The 26,469-nt window shown below is 35.8% G+C and overlaps 1 protein-coding gene across 1 annotated transcript in view; it reads left to right on the top strand.

Annotated features, from left to right (window-relative positions):
- Window positions 1-26,469, top strand: part of CPNE8 (copine 8) — a 266,575-nt gene that overhangs the window by 234,762 nt on the left and 5,344 nt on the right. The window contains exons 17-19 of the mRNA XM_047787960.1: window positions 11,063-11,165; window positions 12,834-12,891; window positions 20,274-20,347. Coding sequence (XP_047643916.1) covers window positions 11,063-11,165; window positions 12,834-12,891; window positions 20,274-20,347 — 235 coding nt within the window. The remainder of the gene's footprint in view (window positions 1-11,062; window positions 11,166-12,833; window positions 12,892-20,273; window positions 20,348-26,469) is intronic.

Below are 26,469 nucleotides of genomic sequence, written 5' to 3'. Positions count from 1 at the left end.
AGATTATGAAATAATACTTATCTTTAACTCATATTTTCTCTATTTCTGTGGTATCCTATTCTTTCCTGGTACCTTTTAAAATGCAGGTCTTGACCCACAAAATTGATTTCAAAATCCATTAATGGATCATTATCTATACTTTGAAAAATACATCCTAGCTCATTGTATTAACCTATGTAAGTTGTGTTATCTACACGTTCTTTTCCTAGTTTTTCGATGGCCGTCGAATAAAGCAGAATCAAAAATAATATTAATGAAAGATAAACTATTGTTGACTCTTACTCTCGTCAACACTCTCATACCCATCACTGTTTTTTTAACAAAAAGATAAGAAAAATTTAGCTTTAACTCATGCTGGTTGTTAAAAATGTTCTCATTACTGCTTACCAATTAATTTTGTAGATCTTGTCCTGCTATATCTCTACTATAAAAGTTAAACTTTTAGATATAAAATTTCTATGTTTACTTCTATGTACCACTTAAAACTACACTGTTATATTACCATTTTTATGTTTTGTCCAGAGTTTTAAAAATTCTCAGTAGCTGGGTACTTGCCAGCTAACACTTTCATACTCATTGAAAATAAATGTGCTATAATAATTCTTAATTGTTATTTTTAATACAAGTAAGAAATACAAAAAAATAGGACTTTGGGGGAACCATCTTTTCTTTCCAATACAATGTGAAGTTCCATGTGTCTGTATCTTATTATGAATCTAAGAAATAGATTTCTCCATTTTTCTAATCTTTGAGAGTTATGTTTAATTTTATTTTTAAGCTTTTATGAAGACAGACAATTTCTGGAGTTCCCTTAGTGGTTCAGTAGAAACAAATCGAACTAGCATCCATGAGGATGTGGGTTCAATCCCTGGCCTTGCTCAGTGGGTTAAGGATCTGGTGTTGCCATGAGCGGTGGTGTACATCACAGACGCGGCTCAGACCTGGTGTTGCTATGGCTCTGGCGTAGACCAGCATCTGTAGCTCCAATTCCACCCCTAGCCTGGGAACCTCCACATTCTGCAGGTGTGGCCCTAGAAAGCAAAACAAAACAAAACAAAAACCAGCCAAACAAACAAACAAAAGACAATTTCCGGAGTTCCCGTAGTGGCTCAGCGAAAACGAATCCGACTAGTATCCACTAGGATCCACGAGGATTTGGGTTCGATCCCTGGCCTCACTCAGTGGGTTAAGGATCCAGCGTTGCCGTGAGCCATGGTGTAGGTCATAGACATGGCTTGAATCCCACATTGCTGTGGCTGTGGTGTAGACCAGCAGCTGTAGCTCTGATTCGACCCCTAGTCTGGGAACTTCCATATGCCAAGAATGCGGTCCTAAAAACCAAAGATGATAATAATAATAATAATAATAATAATAATAATAATAATAAATTTTTAAAAAGACAGACAATTTCTGTCTAACCCAAAATTATCATCTAAAAAAATTTGTCAACTAAAAGACAAGCTGTTTTTTTCAAGAACAAATAGTTTCAGAACAAATAGTTCAAGACAACTATTTGCTTTTAATCAAGAGGAGTGCCATTATTCTAATGTGTATGGCCTTTACTCATATAAAACTCCTTGTGCATTTTATCACTCTAAAATACATTTCAACAGTACTTCACCATGCCCATCATACTCAACAAATGTCTAATAAGTGAAGTCTGTGTATGCTATGATATTTGTCACTAAAAATAATTTTTATAAAGTCAGAAGCAAATACAAATATACATATTTTTTTAATTTGCTTGATTTTCCCTCTTAAAAGTGTGTTTTATATGTTAGTAAAAGCTTAGTTGTTCGTGATAGTTTTCTATAAGCATTTGAAGAATGACTCTTCCTTCTCTTTTTAAGAATGACCATTTTAAGCACATGCGCATTTTTAGAACTAAAATCTATATGATAGGATTTTTGAAATGATTTTGATGAGATAACAGTATTGTGAACTGGTCAAGTTTGCAAAACGTGAAGTCTTCATGTGCTGTTCTGAGGCTTTTCAACCCCCTACCTCTAATTCCCTGCCTTACCAGTTCTCATTTCGTAGAGCTGTCCAGAGAACAGTATTTCAAATGATGTAAAAATCCTACTCTCCAGCCTTTGATGCCTTGTCACAAATTTAAGTTCCAACACTCTAGTTTAGTATTCAAGAACTTCCTCTATCCAACCTCATTTCCCTCTACATTCTCCAGTCATAGAGAATCACTGCTTCTTTTTTTTTTTTTTTTGGTCTTTTCTAGGGCCGCTCCCGTGGTATATGGAGGTTCCCAGGATAGGGGTCGAATCGGAGCTGTTGCCGCCAGCCTACACCACAGCCACAGCAACGCGGGATCCGAGCCACGTCTGCAACCTACGCCACAGCTCACAGCAATACCAGATCCTTAACCCAGTGAGCAAGGCCAGGGATCGAACCTGCAACCTCATGGTTCCTAGTCAGATTCGTTAACCACTCCGCCATCATGGGAACTCCAAGAATCACTACTTCTGATCTATGATGTCATTCTATGGATACCTCTATCACAGCACTAATTTGATCCAACTCCATTGTTACATATAGATCTTTTCCACTTTGAAGAAAAGAAAATTTCAGGTTTTTTTTCACTTGGCTTATATAATATTGTTTTCTGTTATTCATGTGTTCCCTATGCCTAACCATTTACTTGTTTTGAAGCTGCCACATTGCAGTTTTGAAGAAAGGTCTATCAAATTCTAACTATTAGCTGGACTAGTGTATTGTTCTTTTCTTTTTTTCTGACATTAAGAAATTTCCAGGATCCAGACAACCAGCTAAAATTAATTTTATTTTTTAAGAAATGATATTTGTTAGTTTTAGAATTTCTGTAACTAATTTTCAAATTTATCTAAAGGATGCATTGTGTTTTGTCTCGTCCATCTATATGATCAATAATAATGAAATCAAAACAGCAATCATGGAGTTCCTGTAGTGGCTCAGCAGAAACGAATCTGACGAGCGGGTTCGATCCCTGGCCTCACTCAGTGGGTTAAGGATCCAGCTTTGCTGTGATCTGTGGTGAAGGTTGCAGATGTGGCTCAGAGCTGGCATTGCTGTGGCTGTGGCGTAGGCCGGTGGCAACAGCTCCAATTCGACCCCTAGCCTGGGAACCTCTATATGCCTAGGGGTGCGGCTCTAAAAAGGTGGAAAAAAAAAAAAAAAAAAACAGCGATCATTATTGAATTATCTGAGCAAAATGTTCAGTTATAATGTGGATTCTTTCTTTTAAGAGGTAACAATAGTGTTGTTATTTCTGTTTTACTGATGACAAAAGGGATATGTACAATGATTGTTTGTGGTAGAGAAAAAATTCCAAACAGAATGATCTGATTCCAAATCACTGTGTTATGATGCCTTGCATACTTTTTTTTAATCTCTGCTGAAGAGGTAAAGACACACAAAAGAAAGTGCAGCAAAATGATCTATCATTGTGGATACTGCCAAAAGTAGTTTGGATAACAGCTTAGTAACATAAAAATTACTGTTACTTTATGTTGAAATAGTTAAATGTATTCCAAGGATTGAGATATGCTGCTGATAGTGACAAAGACTAAAATGGATTGAGTAGTTCTTATGTAAAATATAGTTTTTTTTCAAGTTAGTATGTCTAGCAGTAGTGAGAGCTACTCAATAAACTCGTGGTTTTTTCCTAGAGCATCAGTTTTCCTCAAAGTTAAGACATAAAGCATTAATACAAGCATATATTTATTATAAATTATAATACAAAATTCCTTTGAATTTCGGAGTTCCCGTCATGGCGCAGTGGTTAACGAATCCGACTAGGAACCATGAGGTTGCGGATTTGATCCCTGGCCTTGCTCAGTGGGTTAAGGATCTGGCATTGTCCGTGAGCTGTGGTGTAGGTTGCAGACGTGGCTCAGATCCTGCATTGCTGTGGCTCTGGCATAGGCCGATGGGTACAGCTCTGATTGGACCCCTAGCCTGGGAACCTCCATATGCCGCAGAAGTGGCCCTAAAAAGACAAAAGACACACACACACACACACAAAAAAAAAAGAATGCTATGAATTTTAAGATAAAACAATGAAGTTCAGAGAAATTCCAAGTTTACTCTATCTGCTTTAGGCTCTATCTTTAACTATCTTGATAGCATGGATGTATTATCCCCGTCTCTTAGGTATATTTTACGGTGAATCAAAAGAAAACCAAAATGTCAGTAGATTAAATTCATCTATCAAAAGACATAAAATGGCTGAATGGATTTTTAAACAAGCCAATTGTGTGCTGTCTCTGAGAGATTCAACTTAAGGACACATTTAAGGACATATAGAGTTTGAAAATGAAGGAATAAAAATCCCATGCAAATGATAATCAAAAGAAAGCAGGCAAGGGTGGCTATACTTAGACATAATAAACTTTAAATCAAAAACTTTCATAACAGAGAAGGGCATTACATAATATAAGGGTCAATTTTTTGATTTTATATATATATATCATTATATGTAATTATATATTATTCAGCCTGCCATTTGCAACAACATGGATGAAACTGGAAGATGCTATGCTAGGTGAAATAAGCCGGACACACAAAGAAAAAAAACTACATGATCTCATATGTAGAATTTTTAAAAGCTGAATACATAGTAGCAAAGAGAGCAGTGGTTAACAGGGTGGCAGGGTAAAGGAATTGAAAGATATCACTGGGTACAAAGTTGCATTTCATAGAATTAATAAGCCTAGAGATCTCATGTGTTACATGATAAACATAGAAAATACTGTATTGAATACCAGAAATTTGCTGAAAGAGTAAATTTCAGGTGTACTGACCATGCCCCGAAAATATGGTAACTATATGAGGACATGATATGTTAATTAGCTTGACTGTAATAATTATTTCAGTTTTTATTAAAACAAAAATTTTTAAAGGATCAATTCAACAAGATGATATAATAATTATAATTATGTATTCACCCAGTGTCAAAGTATTTTTTTTAATCGACATATCTGAGGGAAGAAATCGACAGCAATACAGTAGTATTAGAAGGTTTCAATACCCTACTTCCAGTAATAAATAGATCACCCAGGCAGAAAATAAGTAAAGAAATAGCAAACTTGAGGAATTCTCTAGACCAAATGGAATTTAACTGACATGTACATAATGTTCCATTCAACAGCAGCATAATATACATTCTTTTCAAGCACACATGGAACAGTCTCTAGGATAGATCACATGCTAAGTTAAAAAAAAAAAAAAACCCTCAGCAAATGTAAAAAGATTGAAATCATCTTTTCTGACCATAATGGGGGGAAAAAAATCTATAACAAAAGCAAATCACAAAATTCACAAATAAATGGAAATTAACACACTCTTGAATGACCATTGGGTCAAAGAACAAATCAAACAAGAAATTAGAAAACATCATGAGAAAAATGAAAATACTTTATACCAAAACTCATAGGATACAGTGAAAGCACTGGAGAAATCTGCAATGTTAACACATTTTTAAAAAGAAGGCAAATCTCAAAAGACCTAAGTTTACACCTCAAGGTACTAGAAAAAAGAACAACAAACTAAGAACCAGTGAGAAGAAGGAAGGAAGAAATCATTAAAATTAAATAACAGAGCAGAAAGAAAGGGAATAGAAACTAGAACAACATAGGAATAAATTGGCAAAACTAAGAGTCGGGGTTTTTTGAAAAGATAAATAAAATCTGCAAACGTGTAGCTACACTAAGGGGGAATATAACTCAAATTCAGAAGTGAAAGGGGAGACATTACAACTGATGTCACAGAAATAAAAAATATCATAGTGGATGATTATAAACAATTGGACTCCAACAAGTTGGACAACTTAGAAGAAATGAATAAATTCCTGGAAATGTATAACCTACCAAGAGTGAATAAGAAATAGAAAGTGTGCACAGATCAATAACAAATTGAGGAGATTGAACCAGTGATCAGAAAGCTGCCAGCAAAGAAAAGCCCAGAGTGCTTTGTTCTAGATCTTAGAGGTCTCAGTTTTTTTAATCATCGGTTATGACATTAGCTGTGGGCTTCTCAATAGATAGGCTTTATTATACTTATGTAAGTTCCCCTGTACCTAACTTTTTGGTAGTTTTTATCATGAAAGGGTGTTGTTAAATTCTGTCAAATGCTTTTCTCTGTCCCTAGAGATGATCATATGATTGTTGTCCTTCTTTCTGTTAATGTGGTGTTTCACATTTACTGACTTGTATATATTGAACTATCCTTGCGTCTTGGGGATAAATCAATCCTAAGTGGTCATGCTGTATGATTCCTTTAATGTGATATCATATTGTTTGCTAATAATTTGTTGAGGATTTTTTCATCCATGTTCATCAGGGATATTGGCCTGTAGCTTTCTTCTTTTGTGGTAATTTTTGTCTGGCTTTAGTTTCAGGCTGATGCTGGCCTCATAAAATGAGTTTGAAAGTGTTCCTTATAATTTCTGGGAAGAGTTTGAGAAAGATTGTATTAATTATTTTTTGAGGATTCTTCTTCCTTTTCATTCTTTTTTTAAAAATTTTTATTATAGTTGATTTACAATGTTCTTTCAATTTCTGCTGTACAGCAAAAGTCCTAATTATACATTTATATACATTATTTTTTTCATATTATCCTCCATCATGTTTCATCACAAGTAATTAGATATAGTTCCCTGTGCTATACAGCAGGATCTCATTGCTTATCCACTCCAAATGCAATAGTTTGCATCTCCTAACCTCAAACTCCCAATCCATCCCGCTTCCTCCCCCTGTATTAATTCTTATTTAAATGACTGGTAAAATTCATCTCTCTAGCCTATTGAAATCCCAAATGGCATTTGGGATTTCAGAAATAGAAAAAACAAAATTTATATGGAACCACAAAAGACATCAAATAAAGCTTTCTTGAGCAAGAAGAACAAAGCTGGAGACAAACACTGATTTAAAAATATAATACAGTGCTACCGTAATCAAAGCAAGCTACTGTCATAAAAATAGGAATATATTTCAGTGGTATAGATTAGAGAACACAGAAAAAGACACACACGTATACAGTCAACTGATCTTTGAAAAGGGTATTAAGTATACACAATGAGGAAAGGATAATTTCCTCAGTAAATTGTGTTTATAAAACTGGATATCTACATTCAAAATAATGAAATTAGATCCTTCTCTTTACGACTTACAAAAATTAACTTAGAATAGATTAAACACTTAAACCTAAAACATGAAACTGTAAAACTTCTAGAAGAAAACATAGGGGGAAAGATTTTTTTTTCTTTTGTCTTTTTAGGGCCACACCCATGTGGAGGTTCCCAGGCTAGGGGTCAAATCAGAGTTGTAGCTGCCAGCCTACACCACAGCCACAGCAAGGAGGGATCTGAGCTGTGTCTGCAACCTACACCACAGCTCATGGCAACACCAGATCCTTAACCTACTGAGCAGGACCAGGGATCAAACCTGAGTCTTCATGGACACTAGTCAGGTTTGTTAACTGCTGAGCCACCACAGGAACTCCGGGGAAAGATTTTTTACATTGGTCTTGGCAGTGGTTTCTTGCGTATGACACCAAAAGCACAAACAACAAAAGCAAAAATCAACAACTGGGACTGCATCAAGAAGAACAACTTCTACACAGCATAAACTATCAACAAAATGAAAATGCAACCTATCGAACTCGAGAAACTATTTGTGAACTATATATCTGTTAAAGGGTTAATTTCCAAAATAATGTAAGGAGTTCCTACAATTCAATAGCAAAAAACAAATAAGCTGATTTTTTTTTTTGTCTTTTTGCTATTTCTTGGGCCACTCCTGCGGCATATGGAGGTTCCCAGGCTAGGGGTCGAATTAGAGCTGTAGCCACCAGCTCTATGCCAGAGCCACAGCAACACGGGATCCGAGCCACATCTGCAACCTACACCACAGCTCACAGCAACGCCGGATCGTTAACCCACTGAGCGAGGGCAGGGATCGAACCCGCAACCTCATGGTTCCTAGTCGGATTCGCTAACCACTGCGCCACGACGGGAACTCCTGATTTTTTAAAAATAGAGGACTTGCACAGACATTTCTCCAAAGAACATACAAATGCCCATAAGTACATGCAAATTGCTAATCATCAGGGAAATGCAGATACCAGCACAATGAGCTATAACCTCACACCTGTTAGGATGGCTATTCTTAAAAAGTCAACAGATAAAAGATGTTGGTGAGAATATGGAAAAAGTGGAACCCTTGTGCACTGTTGTTGGGAATGTAAATTGGTTAGGTGCTGTAACAAGCAGTGTAGAGATTCCTCAAAAAATAGAAATTGAGCTACCGGCAGTTCCACTTCTGAGTATATATCGAAAAGAATTGAAAATCAGAATCTGGAAGAGATGTCTGCAGCATTATTCGTAACACCGAAATGGAGAAACAACACAAGTATCTATCAACATGTGTAATCGACAAAAATATGGAATATACATACAATGAGATATTATTCAGACTTAAAAAAAAATTCTACTACTTGCAACAATATGGATGGATCTGGATGACATTATGCGAAGTGAAATAAGTTAGTCACAGAAGGACAGATATTATGATTCCTCACAGATGAGGCATCTAAAATAGTCAAACACACAGAAGTACGTAATGGAATGGTGCTTACCAGAGAATGGGGGAAGGGATATGTAGAGTAGATGTTCAGCGAGTATAAAGTTGCAGATACACAAGATGAGTAAACTCTGGAGCTCTGCTGTATGACAGTGTGCCTCTAGTTAACAATAAGTTATTGTGCACTTAAAAACATGAGCGTAGATTTCATGTTAAGTGTTCTACACACACACACGCACGCACACATGCACAGGCAGAAGGGAAATAGAGATAATGGATATGTTTATGACCTTGATTGTTTTGATGGTAACTTGAATGTATACATATGTCCAAACTCATCAACTTATATATATTAATTATGTGCCATTTTTGTATACCAATTATACCTCAATAAAGCTGTGGGAAAACAAAGACATAGTAATAACAACTGAGACTTTCTCCATAGGTAACGAGAAGTGTTGAAAGAGAAATAAAAAGTAAATACCAAAAAAAGGATCGGTTAAGCCACTTGAGGTAGTATTTATAACACTGCTTGATACTCAACTTACCATATTGCTTCTCATCATTTTAAGAGCATCATTTAGTAAGAAAAGCATAAAAGCCATACTGTTGTACTCATAAAAACTTTTCTCACAGCTATTTATGACCTCCCATTAATCATATGAAATATAAAACCTATGTTTTTAAACACAGTAAGAAATGCTTTTTAAAAACAATGGGTATTAAAAATTGAAAAATGAATTCCTAAGGGAGATTATTCTACTTTTCTTAAGAAAAAAAATTAAGCACGAAATAGGTTCAGGCCTGCTTTGGATTTTCTATTGTTTTTGTTTAACCATAAAATTAATACAAATTCATCAATACCCAATATCAATTGTTTTATACTGAGGGAGCACTTTTTTTTCTTTTTTTTTCTTTTCTTTTTTTTTAGGGCCACACCTGCAGCATATGGAGTTCCCAGGCTAGGGGTCAAATCTGAGCTGCAGCTGCCAGCCTAACCACAGCTCACAGCAATGCCAGATCCTTAACTCAATGAGCGAGGCCAGGGATCAAACCTGCATCCCCATGGATACTAGTTGGATTCTTAACCCACTGAGCCACGATAGGAACACTCTGTCAGAACGTTTTTGACTGTATGTTATAGAACAAATGAAATGCTATTTGAACTGGTTCCACCGTATATGAACATGCCACTTACAATATTTTCTTCATCAGGTAATAAAATTACCAATAATTTTATTAACAGCATGAGCAATTATTAGTTTCACTTGTCTGTAGCAAAGTTGTAAATATTTTTCTTGTTCAAATAGTTATTCTGCTTTACAAGAAATATTTGGCCCTGACATATTATGCTATGGGTTTATCCCCAATCTGTTCAAATATTGTTGTTTAGAATCCATCAGGTACTGAAGGAATTTCATTGGTAATCAATGCACGTTTTCTTGAAACCAGTTTTTTTGTGATTCACTTGATGATTTTTATGAGAGTAGACCAAAGCCTTCTTGTTAACTATCCATGTCCTAAAAACACCATAATTCTTGTTTATTACCAGATATGACCAGCATACTAGTTATGTACTAAAAAGCATAAAAGTTATTCTAAGAAGAATATAATCTAGATACCCATAAGATAGAACACAGTAGAAAAAAAAATAAAGTAGAACATAGTCATAAAATTCCCCTCTAAATTTCTGAGTATTATTTGGTAAGAATTCTGCACTGGAGTACAGAAAACAAGTACTAGAATATGTTCTCATTACACACCTAATTTTTGTCTTTGCTATAATTCTTCCCCATCTTTCATGAATTTAACGTACTCAAACTTACACAATAGTGATATCAAAAAATATTTGTTCTGTTGCATTTTTTATTCAGGTGAAATTCATAAAAGATCAAACTAAATCATTTTAAAGAGTGTAATTCAGTGACATTCAGCATATTCCCAATGTTGTGCAACCATCACTTCTGCCCAGTTCCAAAACAAAAATCATAATCACTTATATAAATCTACCATATACAATCTACCAGTTATATAATTGTATATATATGTTACCATACATGCAGTTTCTTTGTTAACAATACAAAGCTGTGTTATCTTGATTTTAAAGGTAAAGTTCAGATAGCATATGTAACTTATGCTGAAGATCATACACACATTGTGTTGCTTAGCCAGGATGTCTGTTTCCAAAAGGTGGATCCATTCCTCTGTGCTAACATACCATCCAGCTCACCTTGTATTAGTGAATGAATTTCTAAGGCAGCCAGGCATTCCCATGTGCCAGAATGCAGTAATGTTGCCGTTATTCTAGTGTGTTATTTAAGAAAAAGGTATGTTTGAGAATTTGCGTAATATAAGCTCCTAACATATGTTTAAATATTTTCTTGAGATTAAAATGTTTATTGACTATTCCAGATTATATTTAGCAACTATCAGGTAGAGGAGAGAATGGTTTTATTTTCTGTGGTGTTCTTTACCTTTTAATTGTCTTTCAGATATGCTTCTTCTGTAAAGGATGGCTCCCAATATTTTGTGCTCCTGATTGTAACAGATGGTGTTATTTCAGATATGGCTCAAACTAAGGAGTCCATAGTTAATGTGAGTAGGAGTCATTCGGTGTTGAACTGGCTAAATGAATGCATGGTGCTGCTTAGATTGGGGCCAGAGTCTACTTTAGTTGACTTAACAATGAAACAAAATGTCCATGCCTGTGCAACGGATTGGGTTATTAGCCTTATCTAGACAGTTTACACACATGTGTATCATTCATTCAGAAGGCTAAGCTAAGGGGTCTGAATAATCGGGTTGTAACAAAGTTATTTTCAAAATAAAATCAAGAGTAAATGAGATAACAGCATCACATTCATTGTGCATGAATGTGATTGCCTCTATTAGTTTGATGTACTTGGATTCAGTCTTATAATTTGTACAGAATAGTTCTTAATATTAGTTTGATGACTGGGATTCAGTCTTACAACTTGTACAGAATAGTTCTTAGTATTTACATTTCAGTTATAGGAAAACTGCTGGTTTCTATTGTTATAGAACTGACTAGGGAGTAGCATTGATTTAAAAACCATTCTTCTCATTATAATTCCTAATTATGGGTCATTTATGATTGATTGACTATCCTCTCTATTACACTAGAATCCATAAAATCTATTTTTACTAGACTGTAATCTATAAGATTATGCCTGTTTTTACGTACTTATATTCAGGTTTAGCAATGTTTGGCACAGACATTACTTTACCTATATATTTTTGGCACAAACTTAACTATATTCAAATTTAGCAATGTTTGAAACCAAGTAGACATTTGTAAAAATGGGTTGCATGAATGGTATCATACCTCATAACTATCAATAGCATAGGGAAAATATAATTAGCCATTCATTGTGAGAAAAAATTTGTTACATGTGGGAAAAAAATCAAATGTTTATAGATTTATGCTTAGCAAAACCTAACACAAAAAGGAAGAGAGGTAAAGTCTTACACATTTATTTGTTTTTAACTAGACACACTTGGGTTGAATTTGTCTTGGTTTATTTTACACTCTGACCAGTAGGATTACCGTGCACTTTAAAATTTGAATTTGGTAATTTGGATTTAAACAAACAGGACATGCACTGAGGAACAGTTATTCATAATTCAGTGACCTTCACAACTGAAGATATGTTTGCTGTACTGTTCCATTTATCTGTTGGTGGATCTCATATTCTTACCATAAGATTATTTAATCATACTAATAATAACTCTGTAATTATCCTTTGTATTCACTCATTTACTATGAAAATTGCTTTTCCTAACCTTAGCTATAAATGAAATAGAATAGGGTCTACTTTTTCACAAATATGATACCTTTTTTCCCTTTAAACAACTAAAAGATTTCTGAGAGAAGAAACAACATAAAAAAAAGACCAGAAGTACCCAGAGTCAGCTTAGGAAAATTTGTCTAAAAATAGCAATTGAAAGCAGATGCTCAATACTTCTTTTTTTTTAATGATTTTTATTTTTTCCATCATAGTTGGTACTTGTTTTTTAATCTGAGGCTGGTCTTACCTGAAGAACATCTCACTGAATTAGCAGATGTACAAGTTCAGAAAGGATAAGAATGGAATCAAATATATTATTCTGTGTTTAAGTATGTTTGAAATTATTTTAATGAACATCCATGAAAAAGTATCAAAACCCATTTTCTTTCTAATTTTTATTTATTTCTCAATTCAATTTTTTGTTTATGAACTAATTGTGTATTCTTTTTTGAAGGCTTCAAAACTTCCAATGTCAATAATCATAGTAGGTGTTGGACCAGCAGAATTTGATGGTGAGTAATAAAATTTCAGTAGTATTCATTGGAAGCTTATTTAAGACTCATCATGCACTTAGGTTTCTATCACTCTTTTTTGCATATAAGAATGTGAATGTGTCTGTGAATTTGTATATAATGTCCATGTACATATACACATAAATATAGCTATCTCATGACGAGCCTATTAAGGTGAACAAATTTAAGAATGTTTTCTGTGTAGGACTTTATCTCTCTAATATAGATTAATTCAACATGTATCTTTCCATTTCATTAGAGATGGTTTATACCTCAAAATATTCCTTAAGACTGAGTGATAAATTGAGTTTTTGTCCTCAAGGCAAAACACTCTTTGGATTCACTAAAAGCTTTTAAGGATGAGCACTAAATTAATAAACCACTAGGTTGTGAAATAAAAATATTAACACAAACATATTACTTTAATGAATTTTCAGACCTTGGATAATTGATAGGAATTATCTTTAAAACTGTGTAAGTTCTGGAGTTCCCTTTGTCGATCAGCAGGTTAAGAACCCTACATAGCGTCCGTGAGGATGCAGGTTTGATCCCTGGCCTCACTCAGTGAGTTAAGGATGCAACATTGCCTCAGGCTGTGACATAGATCACAGATGTGGTTTGGATCCAGTGTTGCTGTGGCTGTGGCATAGGCTGGCAGCTGCAGCTGACTCCACCCCTATCCTAGAAACTTCCATATGCCACAGGTATAGCCATAATAAGAAGGGAAAAAAAAAAAAAAATATATATATATATATATATATATATATTTACATTTAACTTCTGTCATATGAAAGAGCAAAGTAAAATGAAAATGGAACTGACCATCAGAAATTTAATGAGACTTTATATAGTTATGCTAAATTTACTTATTGGATAGTTTCCTGCTTGGGGTCAAGCCTTCTTCAAATGGTAATTAGAGTGATGGTGTTTGAATAACTAGTGATCTGGGTAAACTCTAAAGATAGTCGGCTTCTAGTCACCTGATGAATTACTCTAGGGGAACTGCACAGCAACTGCATGACCACAGAACATTCACCTGGTTCAGGTGTTTTTACATTAATAATAACAGTATTTAGCTTGGGACTTTAGAAATAAGAATGATTTTAGAATATTTGGAACAACTTTTGGTGTGTTCCAGGTTAATTTAGGCACATAAGTGGATAATTAGGATGAGTCTTGTTTAACCACCAGTGCCTCCTCCATAAGGATGGTATAGATCTCTCAGTCTCAGAAAACAGCACAGGAAGTTGTATTGTTGATCCTGGAAATTCTTTCCTTTGATTCCATTCTTGGCTGGTCACCCTTTGCACCATTATAATCTTCCAGTTGCTAAAGCCAAAGTCATTTAGTCCTGACTGCTGCTGCTTCTGCTAACATTGTCTCTCTTTCTGAATATTTACATCTGTTTGCATTGCCCATCAGGCATGAATCTGTGATACTGCTCTGGAATCAGGAACGCTATGGCTTTCTTGTCAACACTTTGAGGACATAATCATCTGTCTAGCAGTGATAGATTGCAGTTCACAAATTTTATCAAAATGCTGGGTCAGAATAACTCATGATTTCTTCTTCGGTTACTAGTTGCTTTTGCTTCTCATGTATGTACTTCTCCTTGGGTATATCCCAAGTCTCTCAGACGCCTATGGAAGGCCACTGTTAGATGTATGACCTCAGTCACTTGTTCCTCAAGAGCCCTCACACACACACACGTGTGTGTGAATATGGAGCCATTACCCCTTACTGGTATATATTTCTGGTCATATATTTTTATTCAGAGCAGCAGGCACAGCTATTTGAGTCCTACCCTCATACAACTGCCATACCTGTTTATTCACTTCTTTTGTCCCCAGTGAAATGTGTCAGGCTACTGAGTTATGATAATTCATCATTTCCCTCTCTACTCTTGACTTAACTAAAAATAAAGCATGCAGGAATCACTCAGACAGAGATCATAATAAAAGATTTATTCCTAGTAAAGCAGACTTGAAGAATTTTGGTTAATTCGTGACTTCTCACTACTTCTATCCTTGAAGATTAAGGACCTCTGTACAGGGACAGAGCCTTGCGCATTAAGCATGCCAAGATAAAGGTTGCCTTCAACCTGTGGATAGGGAGAAATTCAAGTTCAGTTCCATCTCCCAATCTTAGTCATCCTGTGAATCACTCCTCTTTTCATGTGGAAAAAGGAATGAAGATTATAGACAAAGAGGAAAGTTGCCGTCCCATACAATTCCATCCTAGGAGTTAAAGTGAAACTTCCCTCTGGCAAGCTGTGAACAGGGCATTAGGGCCTGCAGTGCCTGGTTTCTGCTTTCACCTTGATGGAAGGAAATTTCTGACTTACATTCAAGTTGCTGCTGTCCTATCGGAAGAGCCTTTTTCTCAACCCTTCCACAGCTACCATAAGTAAGCTTACAGAGCGCAGAGATATATTGACCTAGGAAAAGACTGAAATAAAACTTGCAGATTTTATCAGTAAACCAAATAAATCCAACTCTACACATTTTTTTTGTCTTATTTTTGTTTTTTAAGGCCGCACCCAGGGCTTGTGGAAGTTCCCAGGCTAGGGGTCAAATCAGAGCTGCAGCTGCCACCTCCACCACAGCCACTGCAACATGGGAACCTAGCCATGTCTGCAACCCATGCCACAGCTCACAGCAACACCGGACCCCCAGCCCACTGAGAGAGGCCAGGGATCAAACCCGCGTCTTCATGTATACCAGTTGGGTTGGTTACCACTGTGCCACAACGGGAACTCCCAACTGTACACATTTTTAACCAGGAGGTTTTCATGGGTAAGAAATGCATAACTTTGCCATCCATTCTTTGAAGGTAAAGGAACTATGAATAAACTATTAGATTGAGTATTTCAATGCCTTGTTTCTATATTTTAATAAGAACAATTTAAAACTTCCTGTATAATTTCCACCCATTGATTTTTCATTCCTCTTCATTAGGAAATAAGATTCCTCAAAGTAGATTTCTTTATCCTTTAAAAGGCAAAAAGTCAAATTAAAGCAGCATCTGGTTACCCACTTGATCCATGTGAGGAAAAGGGGAGAAATAGAAGGGGTTCCAACATGGTTTTGTCTCCCAGAGCCAGAAAAAAGTGTAGGAACATCTCTTATACATCTTTTTTTTTTTTTTTTCCAGAGAGGGATACTGGTGGGACACTGGGCCTTACAATTTCAGACTCCTTGAGGACCAGATGATCCAGTTGATCCAGTTGATCAGAGAAACAAGAGTGACCATTCCCCTTCCACTACTTACACGCCATTTCTTTTCTCCTTGTTCTCAAAAGTGTAGCCTCCAATTCTGCTACCTGCAGCCTTTTAGTCCAAAGGATATGCTGAAAAGTAGGAGATATTTTATAGGAGCTCATTCTAGTACATCCTTGCCTGAATAACTGTCATTTTCTTTAATTGGAATGAAACATTCACAAAAGCCAATGGAGATTGGAGAGGGTTATGGAAAGTGAGGCCCAGATGATCATCTAATTTTTATTTCCTTTTAGAGTGAGTAGAGGGTAATCATTATGAGTTACTAGCAAATCAGATAGTAAAAGAGAAGTTTCTGCAATTGCTAGCATGTCACCATCAATATACATTTATGTCTTCAAAGTAAAAGGAAAATTTTGAAAACAAACCTAGATTAAAAAAAGGGGAATTAACTATTGAAAATATTTGAGTAGAATGAGTTTTCTTATTTAGATCCCTAATAAGTAGGAGAGAAAAAATAGTTCCTTTGTATTTCAAATAAGTTGTTTATCTTATAATTGGTAATATACACATTTTACTAAATTATGACATATGTTGTATATATAAGCAGATTATTGGATGGTGGCTCACTCTCAGTTTTGTGTACTGGCAATGTTTCAGCCAGGACATTGATGCCTGGACATGCGTAGAAAAGTAAAATTTTAAACCATGTTTGAAAAATAACAAGCTCACAGACTTAGAGAACAGATTGGTGGTTGGTTGCCAAAAGCTTGCCAGGGTTGGTGGTGGGCAAAATGGGTGAAGGAAATCAAAAGGTATACTCTTCCTGTTATAAAATAAATAAGTCATGGGGATATGATGAACAGTGTGAAGAGTGTAGTTGAAAATACCATATTGCATAGATGAAGGTCGCTAAGAGAATATATCTTAAAAGTTCCCATCACAAGAAAAAAAAAATGTAACCATGAATGGTCAACTAGACTTAGTGTGGTAATCATTTCAAATATGACTCCTTATGTTGAATACCTAAAAAAATATGTTATTCATCAATTAAACCTTAATTTAAAAAATTTAAATAGAGTGGAAAAGCACAATCTTTTTAACCCAAATGCATTATCCAAGCACTGAAGAAAACAGTGAAAAGGTGAGGATTGTATTCTGACTGACTAATGTTTTTTGAAGAGCGGAAAAGTAAACATAAATTGAAAGTGGTTCTCTGGAGTCTGGTGAATATCATGTGTGTACAAAATGAACTATCAGGAAGAGAATTCCTACTCTAAGTACAAATTAGGCTTGGGAACTAATATATGCTGTGGGTGCAGCCCCAAAAAGACCAAAAAAAAAAATAGTATTCCTCATTTAAGTAGTTATTTAGAAAATTCTCACTGAACACATTAAACTCTGAAAAGTGTTCTTTTTTTTTTTTTTGGCAAAGGGAAAAAAAAAAAAACAGACTTTTATTGCTTTCCCAGGCAAAGGAGGACACAGCAGGCTAATGCCTTAAAATACTGTGCCCTCCCTTGGAGAAGAATTACAGGGGTGGGAGGATATAGTATAAAAGGACAAAAACAGGGTTTTGGATATGAATTAAGATTGGGAAAACATGAATTCTTTCTTTTGGGGAATCTTAGTCATCAAAGCTGATGTCAGAATCTCTCAGGGTGATCTTGGTAGTGGTCTTCTGGGTTATCACATCTTGACTTTTTCTAGAATAAGAATTCTTATGAAAAGGTCATATTGGTCAGAGACTAGAACAAACTAGGAAAGTTCCTGAAAAACATCAGGTGCCTAGAGTCTTTAACTCACAGTTGATTGTGTTCGGGTGCTTAATCAAGTGAGGGAGAAGCACAGGGAAAGAACCCCAGGCTTTTCAATTTTAAGCTGTTCATTTCCAAAAGGAGTATAAGGAAGATAATCTTTTATTTTATTTTATTTTATTTAAATTAGGTTTATTAAATAAAAATTTTCTCATTCATATCAATTCTGTGATATTTCAAAACACTAGAAAGTTGGTAGTTTAAAACTTCACACAATTGATTTAAAGAAGAGATTTGTTAAAAATTTTTCACCAACTCTCTAGAATGCCAGTCATAGTATAAAGTGCCAGACCCACTATCAATTTGGGGGTGGGGGCATGATCATAGAATGCAGAGGTTCCTGGGGCTAAGGATCAAACCCATGCTACTACAGTGACAACACTGGCTCCATAACCCACTGAGCCACCAGGGAACTCCAAGACTTACCTATTTTTTTTTTTTCTATTCCAACTGCTTTTATTTTATTTTATTTTTATTATTTTTTTTAAATTTATTTTCCCACTGTACAGCAAAGGGATCAAGTTATCCTTACATGTATACATTTTTTTTCCCCACCCTTTGTTCTGTTGCAACATGAATATCTAGACATAGTTCTCAATGCTACTCAGCAGGATCTCCTTGTAAATCTATTCTAAGTTGTGTCTGATAAGCCCAAGCTCCTGATCCCTACCACTCCCTCCCCCAGCCCCTCCCATCAGGCAGCCACAAGTCTATTTTCCAAGTCCATGATTTTCTTTTCTGTGGAGATGTTCATTTGTGCTAGATATTAGATTCCAGTTATAAGTGATATCATATAGTATTTGTCTTTGTCTTTCTGGCTCATTTCACTCAGTATGAGATTCTCTAGTTCCATCCATGTTGCTGCAAATGGCATTATGTCATTCTTTTTTATGGCTGAGTAGTGTTCCATTGTGTATATATACCACCTCTTCTGAATCCAATCCTCTGTCAATGGACATTTGGGTTGTTTCCATGTTCTGGCTATTGTGAATAGTGCTGCAATGAACATGAGGGTGCATGTGTCTCTTTTAAGTAGAGTTTTGTCCGGATAGATGCCCAAGAGTGGGACTGCGGGGTCATATGGAAGTTCTATGTATAGATTTCTAAGGTATCTCCAAACGGTTCTCCATAGTGGCTGTACCAGTTTTCATTCCCACCAACAGTGCAGGAGGGCTCCCTTCTCTCTACAACCCCTCCAACACTTGCTATATGTGGATTTATTAATGATGGCCATTCTGACTGGTGTGAGGTGGTATCTCATGGTAGTTTTGATTTGCATTTCTCTTATGATCAGCGATGTTGAGCATTTCCTCATGTGCTTGCTGGCCATCTGTATATCTTCTTTGGAGAACAGTCTATTCGGGTCTTTTGCCCATTTTTCCATTGATTGATTAGCTTTTTTGCTGTTGGGTTGTATAAGTTGCTTATATATTCTAGAGATTAAGCCCTTGTTGGTTGCATCATTGGAAACTATTTTCTCCCATTCTGTAAGTTATCTTTTTGTTTTCTTTTGGGTTTCCTTTGCTGTGCAAAAGCTTTTCAGTTTGATGAGGTCCCATGGGTTTATTTTTGCTCTATTTTCTATTGCTTTGGGAGACTGACCTGAGAAAATATTCATGATGTTGATGTCAGAGAGTGTTTTGCCTATGTTTTCTTCTAGGAGTTTGATGGTGTCTGAAAAGTGTTCTTAATTGCAGCATAACATTACTGTGTCACCAACTGTCCTGTTATATCACAGCATTGATATAACTGTGCTGTGATACAACAGGACAGTTGATATATGTAATGTCAAAATTATTTTTAACCAGCCAAAAAAAAAAAGCCATACTTCAGAAAAAGCATACTTCATCCAATCACTGTAAGGGCAGAACAAATGCCTCTTTGTTTTTAAATCTATTCAAAAATAGATTATAGACAGTATGATCATAGAGCTTTGTTGTAGTCTCAAAGACAGTAAAGTTCAAGTTGTTATTGAAAATTCTTACTGAATAGTGCCAAGTTTCTTAAATTAAAAGGAAAAAATTAAAATAGAATGAATTGGCATCACTTGCTCAGTCAGCCATGTCAGCTTATAACCCGGAGTTGAGAACCTTTGGAATGGGGAGACCTCTGCACGGCATAGGCCCTCCTCACTTTTCAAAGGGTCACATGAGGTCTTAGCTTGCTTTCTCCACTTGTCAAATTTGCACTCAGTCAAATTTTGTGGAAGAAATCACTGGGGAGATGAGAGGATCCGCAAGCAATACATGGGACATATTGCTTTCACACATCTTGATTTCTTTATTGCCTACCTTGTTTTAGTACAGGGCTAAAACACACTAAATAATGATTCTATTTTATTTTCAAGCAATGGTTGAATTGGATGGAGATGATGTAAGAGTTTCCTCCAGAGGAAGATATGCTGAAAGGGACATTGTGCAGGTAAGAAGTAATGAAAATTATTTATTTCGTTCGTTGTAAAGAGCCCACGTCAGGTCTGCTTTTTTTGTTTTGTTTTGTTTTTAATTAAAGTATAGTTGATTGACAGTGTTTATTCAATTTTTGTTGTACAGCAAAGGGACCCAGTCATACACAGTTTCCTGTGCTGTACAGTAGGACCCATTGCCTATCCATTCCAAATGTAAGAGTTTGCATCCACCAAGCTCAGGTCTGATTTGTAATTGAACAACTTAAACTGAAATCAGGAGTCTCAGGTTTCATTTAATTTAGTCAGTTGGTTTTCTATGAGATGCATGTGAAGTAACAGGGCCTAAAATAAGTATCCAAATATAAAGCAGAAATATTAATGTGTCTTTTCTAACCTTACGATTACCAGAAAATATCATTGAGATCTTTAGTAAAATTAGGTACTAGAAACATAATGGACTTTTAAATTATGCTTATATATTCATTATTTACTACTCAAAGATTAAATATATTTTAAGACAACTGAATCACATTCAGGAAAGTAAACTTAATAGAAACAAACCAAAAATGTTGTAGATTTTTTTTATATTTCCCCCATAGATTATGTCAGAAAAGTAGAGAAATAGATCTTACAATTATATATAAATGTATAAATTATATAAAATATGTAAATAATAATATATGCATCAATACATAGTATCATAAAATAATGTGTATAATAATAAATGATAAATATAACATAATTGGTATATATATTGTGTGTATATGTATATGTATAATTCTATTAGAATAAAAATATACTTTAAAACTTTTCAAGGAGTGAATAGAAAGAAAAAATCAGTAATTAATATGATTAAAATTTATCATTGAAACAAAGGAGTTAAATCAACCAATTTCTGCATACTTTAGTCTCCATATCTTTTAGGATGTCAGAAAGAGAAAAAGGACTGTGAAGTATACCTTTTATTTTTATTTTTTATTTATTTCTTTGTCTTTTGTCTTTTTGTTGTTGTTGTTGTTGTTGCTATTTCTTGGGCCGCTCCTGCGGCATATGGAGGTTCCCAGGCTAGGGGTTGAATCGGAGCTGTAGCCACCGGCCTACGCCAGAGGCACAGCAACGCGGGATCCGAGCTGCGTCTGCAACCTACACCACAGCTCACGGCAACGCCGGCCGGATCGTTAACCCACTGAGCAAGGGCAGGGACCGAACCCGAAACCTCATGGTTCCTAGTCGGATTTGTTAACCACTGCGCCACGACGGGAACTCCCGAAGTATACCTTTTAAATAGGAAAAGGAAGGAAAGTCTTGGTACCATTTGAGCACATGATATAAAAGTTTTGAAGGAGCAAACAATGGACTTCATATTATCTCCTAAATAATAACCTATATATTCACTCATAATATAGGCAAGAGAATCTAATTTGGAATCTGACAGTATTTGGTTCAAATCCTGGATTGTCCTCTGTGATTCCTTGGACAAGCTTCCTAAATATCAGTGTTCTGCATTGTTGTAAAGATTAAATCAGGTAATGTATATAAAATACAGTACTAAAACAGAACTTAGTAAAATACAACAAAAATGATTAAAATAGTTAGAAAGGTAAAATGATATAAGTTAACCTGTTAATATAAAATTTATTCTCGAAAAAGATAAAAGCAGTGTTCTTCATCAGTCGGCAAAATTAAATTTTAAAATAGAAATGTCTGTATGACAGTTTTTTAAGGAGATAATTAAATATGATTTAAACTTTTGACCTAATGTTCTTGGTAGAGTAAAAAGCACACACACGAATAATTAATTTAAAAGCAACTGAGAAAAACCATGGTGATGTGGTCATCTATTTAAGAATCCCATGGTGTTTGTTTTTGTAATTAGACGTGTGGTTATTCACCTTAACCTCATTAGCATAATTATGGATCCAAGTAATTACACTTTTTCTAAAAATTTCTCCATAATGTCTGGGTCACAGTTTCTAAAAAATTAAGTTACTATAGCAAAGTATGAATTTGAAGTCCCTTAGAGCGTGCTCTGTTGCTGTTCTAATGCATTTTTACGAAGTTAACAGAGACAACTTCATATCTCATGGTATCATCTAAATGATGCTTAATGGAAACTGGTATTACTTTCTCCCTTGGAAGGTAGTTAGGATTTCTCACATCACTGATTTCCTTTAAGGGGACTAATATGTTGTTAGTGACAACCAACAGTTGTTGGTAATTTTATTTATAAAGCAAAAATTCCCTTGATCATGAAAGTATTTAGTCTCTAATTGGATATGCTACATTGGACAAAATATTGAGATAGGACCCAGATCTATGAAATTATATTGTTGTCACTCTGATATTGAACAAGTCAATAAATCTCTCTGAACCTTCCCTTACATCCAGACTCTACATTCTTTTATCTTTACTCTTTCCATGATGTGAGTCTCAGAGGAAGTAAGAGACATGAAAATACTTTGTTTATCAGTGTAAGATATATTATCAATCTTCCTACCATCAGAAAATATCAATGCTGTTAATAATCAGTCAAAATCAATGCTGTTAGTTTTCCTGCCTAAACTATTATCAGAAAATAGGGTCTATTTAGGCTCTCTTACCGTTTCACTGCTTTTAATTTCTTACATTTCCAATCAAGATTGCACACAGTGAATGAAATTTCATATTTCTTAAGTGGACAAAGCAAGAGCCTAAGACTGTAAATAGTAGAAGGTGGCAGAGTTTCAACAGAAAGTTGGTAGTAGGTGGAATTTTCATTATTATGTCAACTCAAGTGGCATCCAACATCTTCATATAATAATAGTAATCATTTATTAAGTGTTCTGTATGCTTGGCAGGCTAAGAGCTATGATGTTACTTCACCTTGACTTTATGAGACAGATACTTTCATTACCATATTTCATAAAAGAAAAAATGAAGCTGAATTCCTCTTGTGTCCATACTCACATAGTAAAAAGCAGAGCCATGATTTAATCTTAAAATGTCTTATTCTAAAATCCTTAACAAATATTCTGTATATTTGCTTCTAAAACCCAAACATAGTATTTAAGAATCTAGATGGCCTGGGAAATTCCATTGTGGTACAGCGGAAATGAACCTGACAAGTATCCATGAGGATGTGGGTTTGATCCCTGGCCTCACTCAGTGGGTCATGGATCCGGCGTTGCTGAGAGCTGTGGTATAGGTCACAGGCAGGGTCAGATCTGGCATTGCCATGGCTGTGGCACAGACTGCCAGCTGCAGCTCCAATTCGACACCTATCCTGGGAACTTCCACGTGCCCAGTTGTGGCCCTAAAAAGCCAAAAAAAGGAAAAAAAAAAGAATCTACATGGCCTGACTCCAGTTCTCCTCTTTAGCTACAAAGATAGGCATGCACACATACTTTGTCTAGACAAATAGGACGATTAACAGTCTTTGTAGCATCCATTTTTGTAGTTCTTGTTTTTATTTTCTCTTGTCATTTTACCTAGGATATTCTTCCTCCTCATTGGGCTGATAAAAACCATTTTGAAATTTTCCACTGTACACAGCCTTTCACAAAGCCCTCTCTGCACACTTGGACCAATTTTCCCATTCCTTCACTTTATTAACATATCTTTATATCTTGCAAAAAGTACTGGCCACTTTTTGCCTTACAGTAGTTTATAAGTAAGGACAGTGAAGCCCAAGATAGAATGTTAAACAACTTGTACCAATATATAGGTCATAAATCAGTAGATCCAAATTACTAGTAGAATTCTGGTTCCAAAACCCCGTGCTCTTTCTGTTATAATGCACCTACTCTCATAAAAGACCAAATTATAATTAATACTAGTAGGATCTATTCCCCTTTTCATATCACTGTAATGGTTAATGTATAAGAGATCAATTTGGGTTCATGTAATGTCTCCAATACTTCTGTCTGATTTTGGGGTAAGTTAATTAAAGTCTTTTAAATTTTGATTTCCTTTTCTGTTAAGTACACAATGTGGCTAATGTGTTTATAAAAACTAAATGAGGAGTTCCCGTCGTGGCACAGTGGTTAACGAATCCGACTAGGAACCATGAGGTTGTGGGTTCGGTCCCTGCCCTTGCTCAGTGGGTTAACAATCTGGCGTTGCCGTGAGCTGTGGTGTAGGTTGCAGACGTGGCTCGGATCCCGCGTTGCTGTGGCTCTGGCGTAGGCTGGTGGCTACAGCTCCGATTCGACCCCTAGCCTGGGAACCTCCATATGCCGCGGGAGCGGCCCAAGAAATAGCAAAATGACAAAAAAAAAAACTAAATGAGATATCACTTAGTACCAAATCACTTAGCATAAGGCCTCCCACATATTAGTTGCTCAATAAATGCATTACTATCAGTATCAGATTATTAGTATGTTGGCATAGTGCAGCAGGAAGGCAATTTTATGTCACTGTTGCATAGTAGCTATAGCTTGACATATGACAGTGTAGTCAGTCTATGTGTGATTATATTCATTGCCTCAAGATTCAGTCTCATATGACTATAGTATAAACAGTATGCTGGTTGTTATTCTAAAATTTAAATGAGTTATTTTCTTAACTCAGTATAATTTAAGGCTTTATATTTGTTTATTTGCTTGCTTGTGCTATGGATTGGCCATTGTATATAACACAGTATCATTTCTCCTGGCTGCTTACAGCTGCTGTCCAGCCTATGATTACCTTAAAAATTATATTTAAATCATATTTACCATTAAAAGAAGAATAGTAACCTTGAAGGCTTAGACTTGAAAATCACTAATGGATTTCTGCAAAGTGGGAACAATCAAGTAAAATTGAGCAGAACAGCAACTAAAAGCATATATGCCCAAACTGATTCAAACTTTCTTCACAAATAGGCAAAGCTAGCTCTTAGAGCAGCCATGTAGAACATTTTCCTTGTACTGGATGAATTCCACGCCTAAAAGAAAGGTATAGAATGTCAAGAATATGGTAGATTTCTACTGAACAGAATGCGTTTAGTCGTATTATTTATATAATGTGATAAATTAGTACAAAGTAAAAATTGATTTCTTCCTTTAACCTAAACATTTTAAGGGTCCATTAACTTGTGATAATTGTCAGTGATCAACATAACTTTCACAAATACACGGGCGTTATTTTGAACAGGAAGTCCCCAGGTACAGTGATCGAAAATGAGAGGTTTAAAGAGACAATAAGCAGAGTGGTCTGAGAAGGTGACTGGAAAACTGTGATTGTAGAAGTTTCTTTCTTCTTGGACTATATGAGCAATAGTCCAAGAAGAAAGAGGGCATATTTTGTCATGAAAAGTGCAAGACTCAACACTAATAAGAGGTAAAGGAAACAAAGAGTCACTTGTCATTTGCATCTCTCACTTAGGGAAGTCCCTCATGACGTGACTAAGGAGTTGAGTGTTCCTTTGGAAAAGGTTTAAATAATTTAGGTTAGCGGTTCTCAACATTTTTTTTTTTTTTTCCTGCTCACAACACATGTGGGATGAGGCATACTCCTCTTGATAATATCTCTTGCTATGACAGAGACTCTTAACCCAGGGGCAAGGTCCCTAATACTCAAGGGGCAGATCAGAATCAGTGCCCCCATTTAGCAAAAGTAAGTTAAATGAGATAGGTACTTCCCTCTTTGACTAAAAACTAGGATTTATTTCTTACCCATTATTTATGAGCGTGTTTTTTTTGTTTGTTTTTTGTTTTTTGGGGGTTTTTTTTGTCTTTTTTTGCTATTTCTTGGGCCACTCCTGCGGCATATGGAGGTTCCCAGGCTAGGGGTCGAATCCGAGCTGTAGCTACCAGCCTACACCAGAGCCACAGCAACGCAGGATCTAAGCCGCGTCTGCAACCTACACCACAGCTCACGGCAACGCCAGATTGTTAACCCACTGAGCAAGGGCAGGGACCGAACCCGCAACCTCATGGTTCCTAGTCAGATTCATTAACCAGTGCGCCACGATGGGAACTCCTGAACGTGTTTTAAAGATGAGTAGAACAGAAAGTTCCCATCGTGGTTCAGTGGAAATGAATCTGACTAGCATCCATGAGGAGGCAGGTTTGATCCCTGACCTCACTCAGTGGGTTAAAGATCCGGCATTGCCATGAGCTGTGGTGTAGGTCGCAGCCATGGCTCAGATCTGACATTGCTGTGGCTGTGGCGTAGG

Source organism: Phacochoerus africanus, chromosome 7 (assembly GCF_016906955.1).
Source record: "Phacochoerus africanus isolate WHEZ1 chromosome 7, ROS_Pafr_v1, whole genome shotgun sequence".
Classification (NCBI taxonomy): Eukaryota; Metazoa; Chordata; class Mammalia; order Artiodactyla; family Suidae; genus Phacochoerus; species Phacochoerus africanus.
The sequence above is the reverse complement of the archived record's forward strand: the minus strand, read 5'-3'. Positions and strand labels throughout refer to the sequence as shown.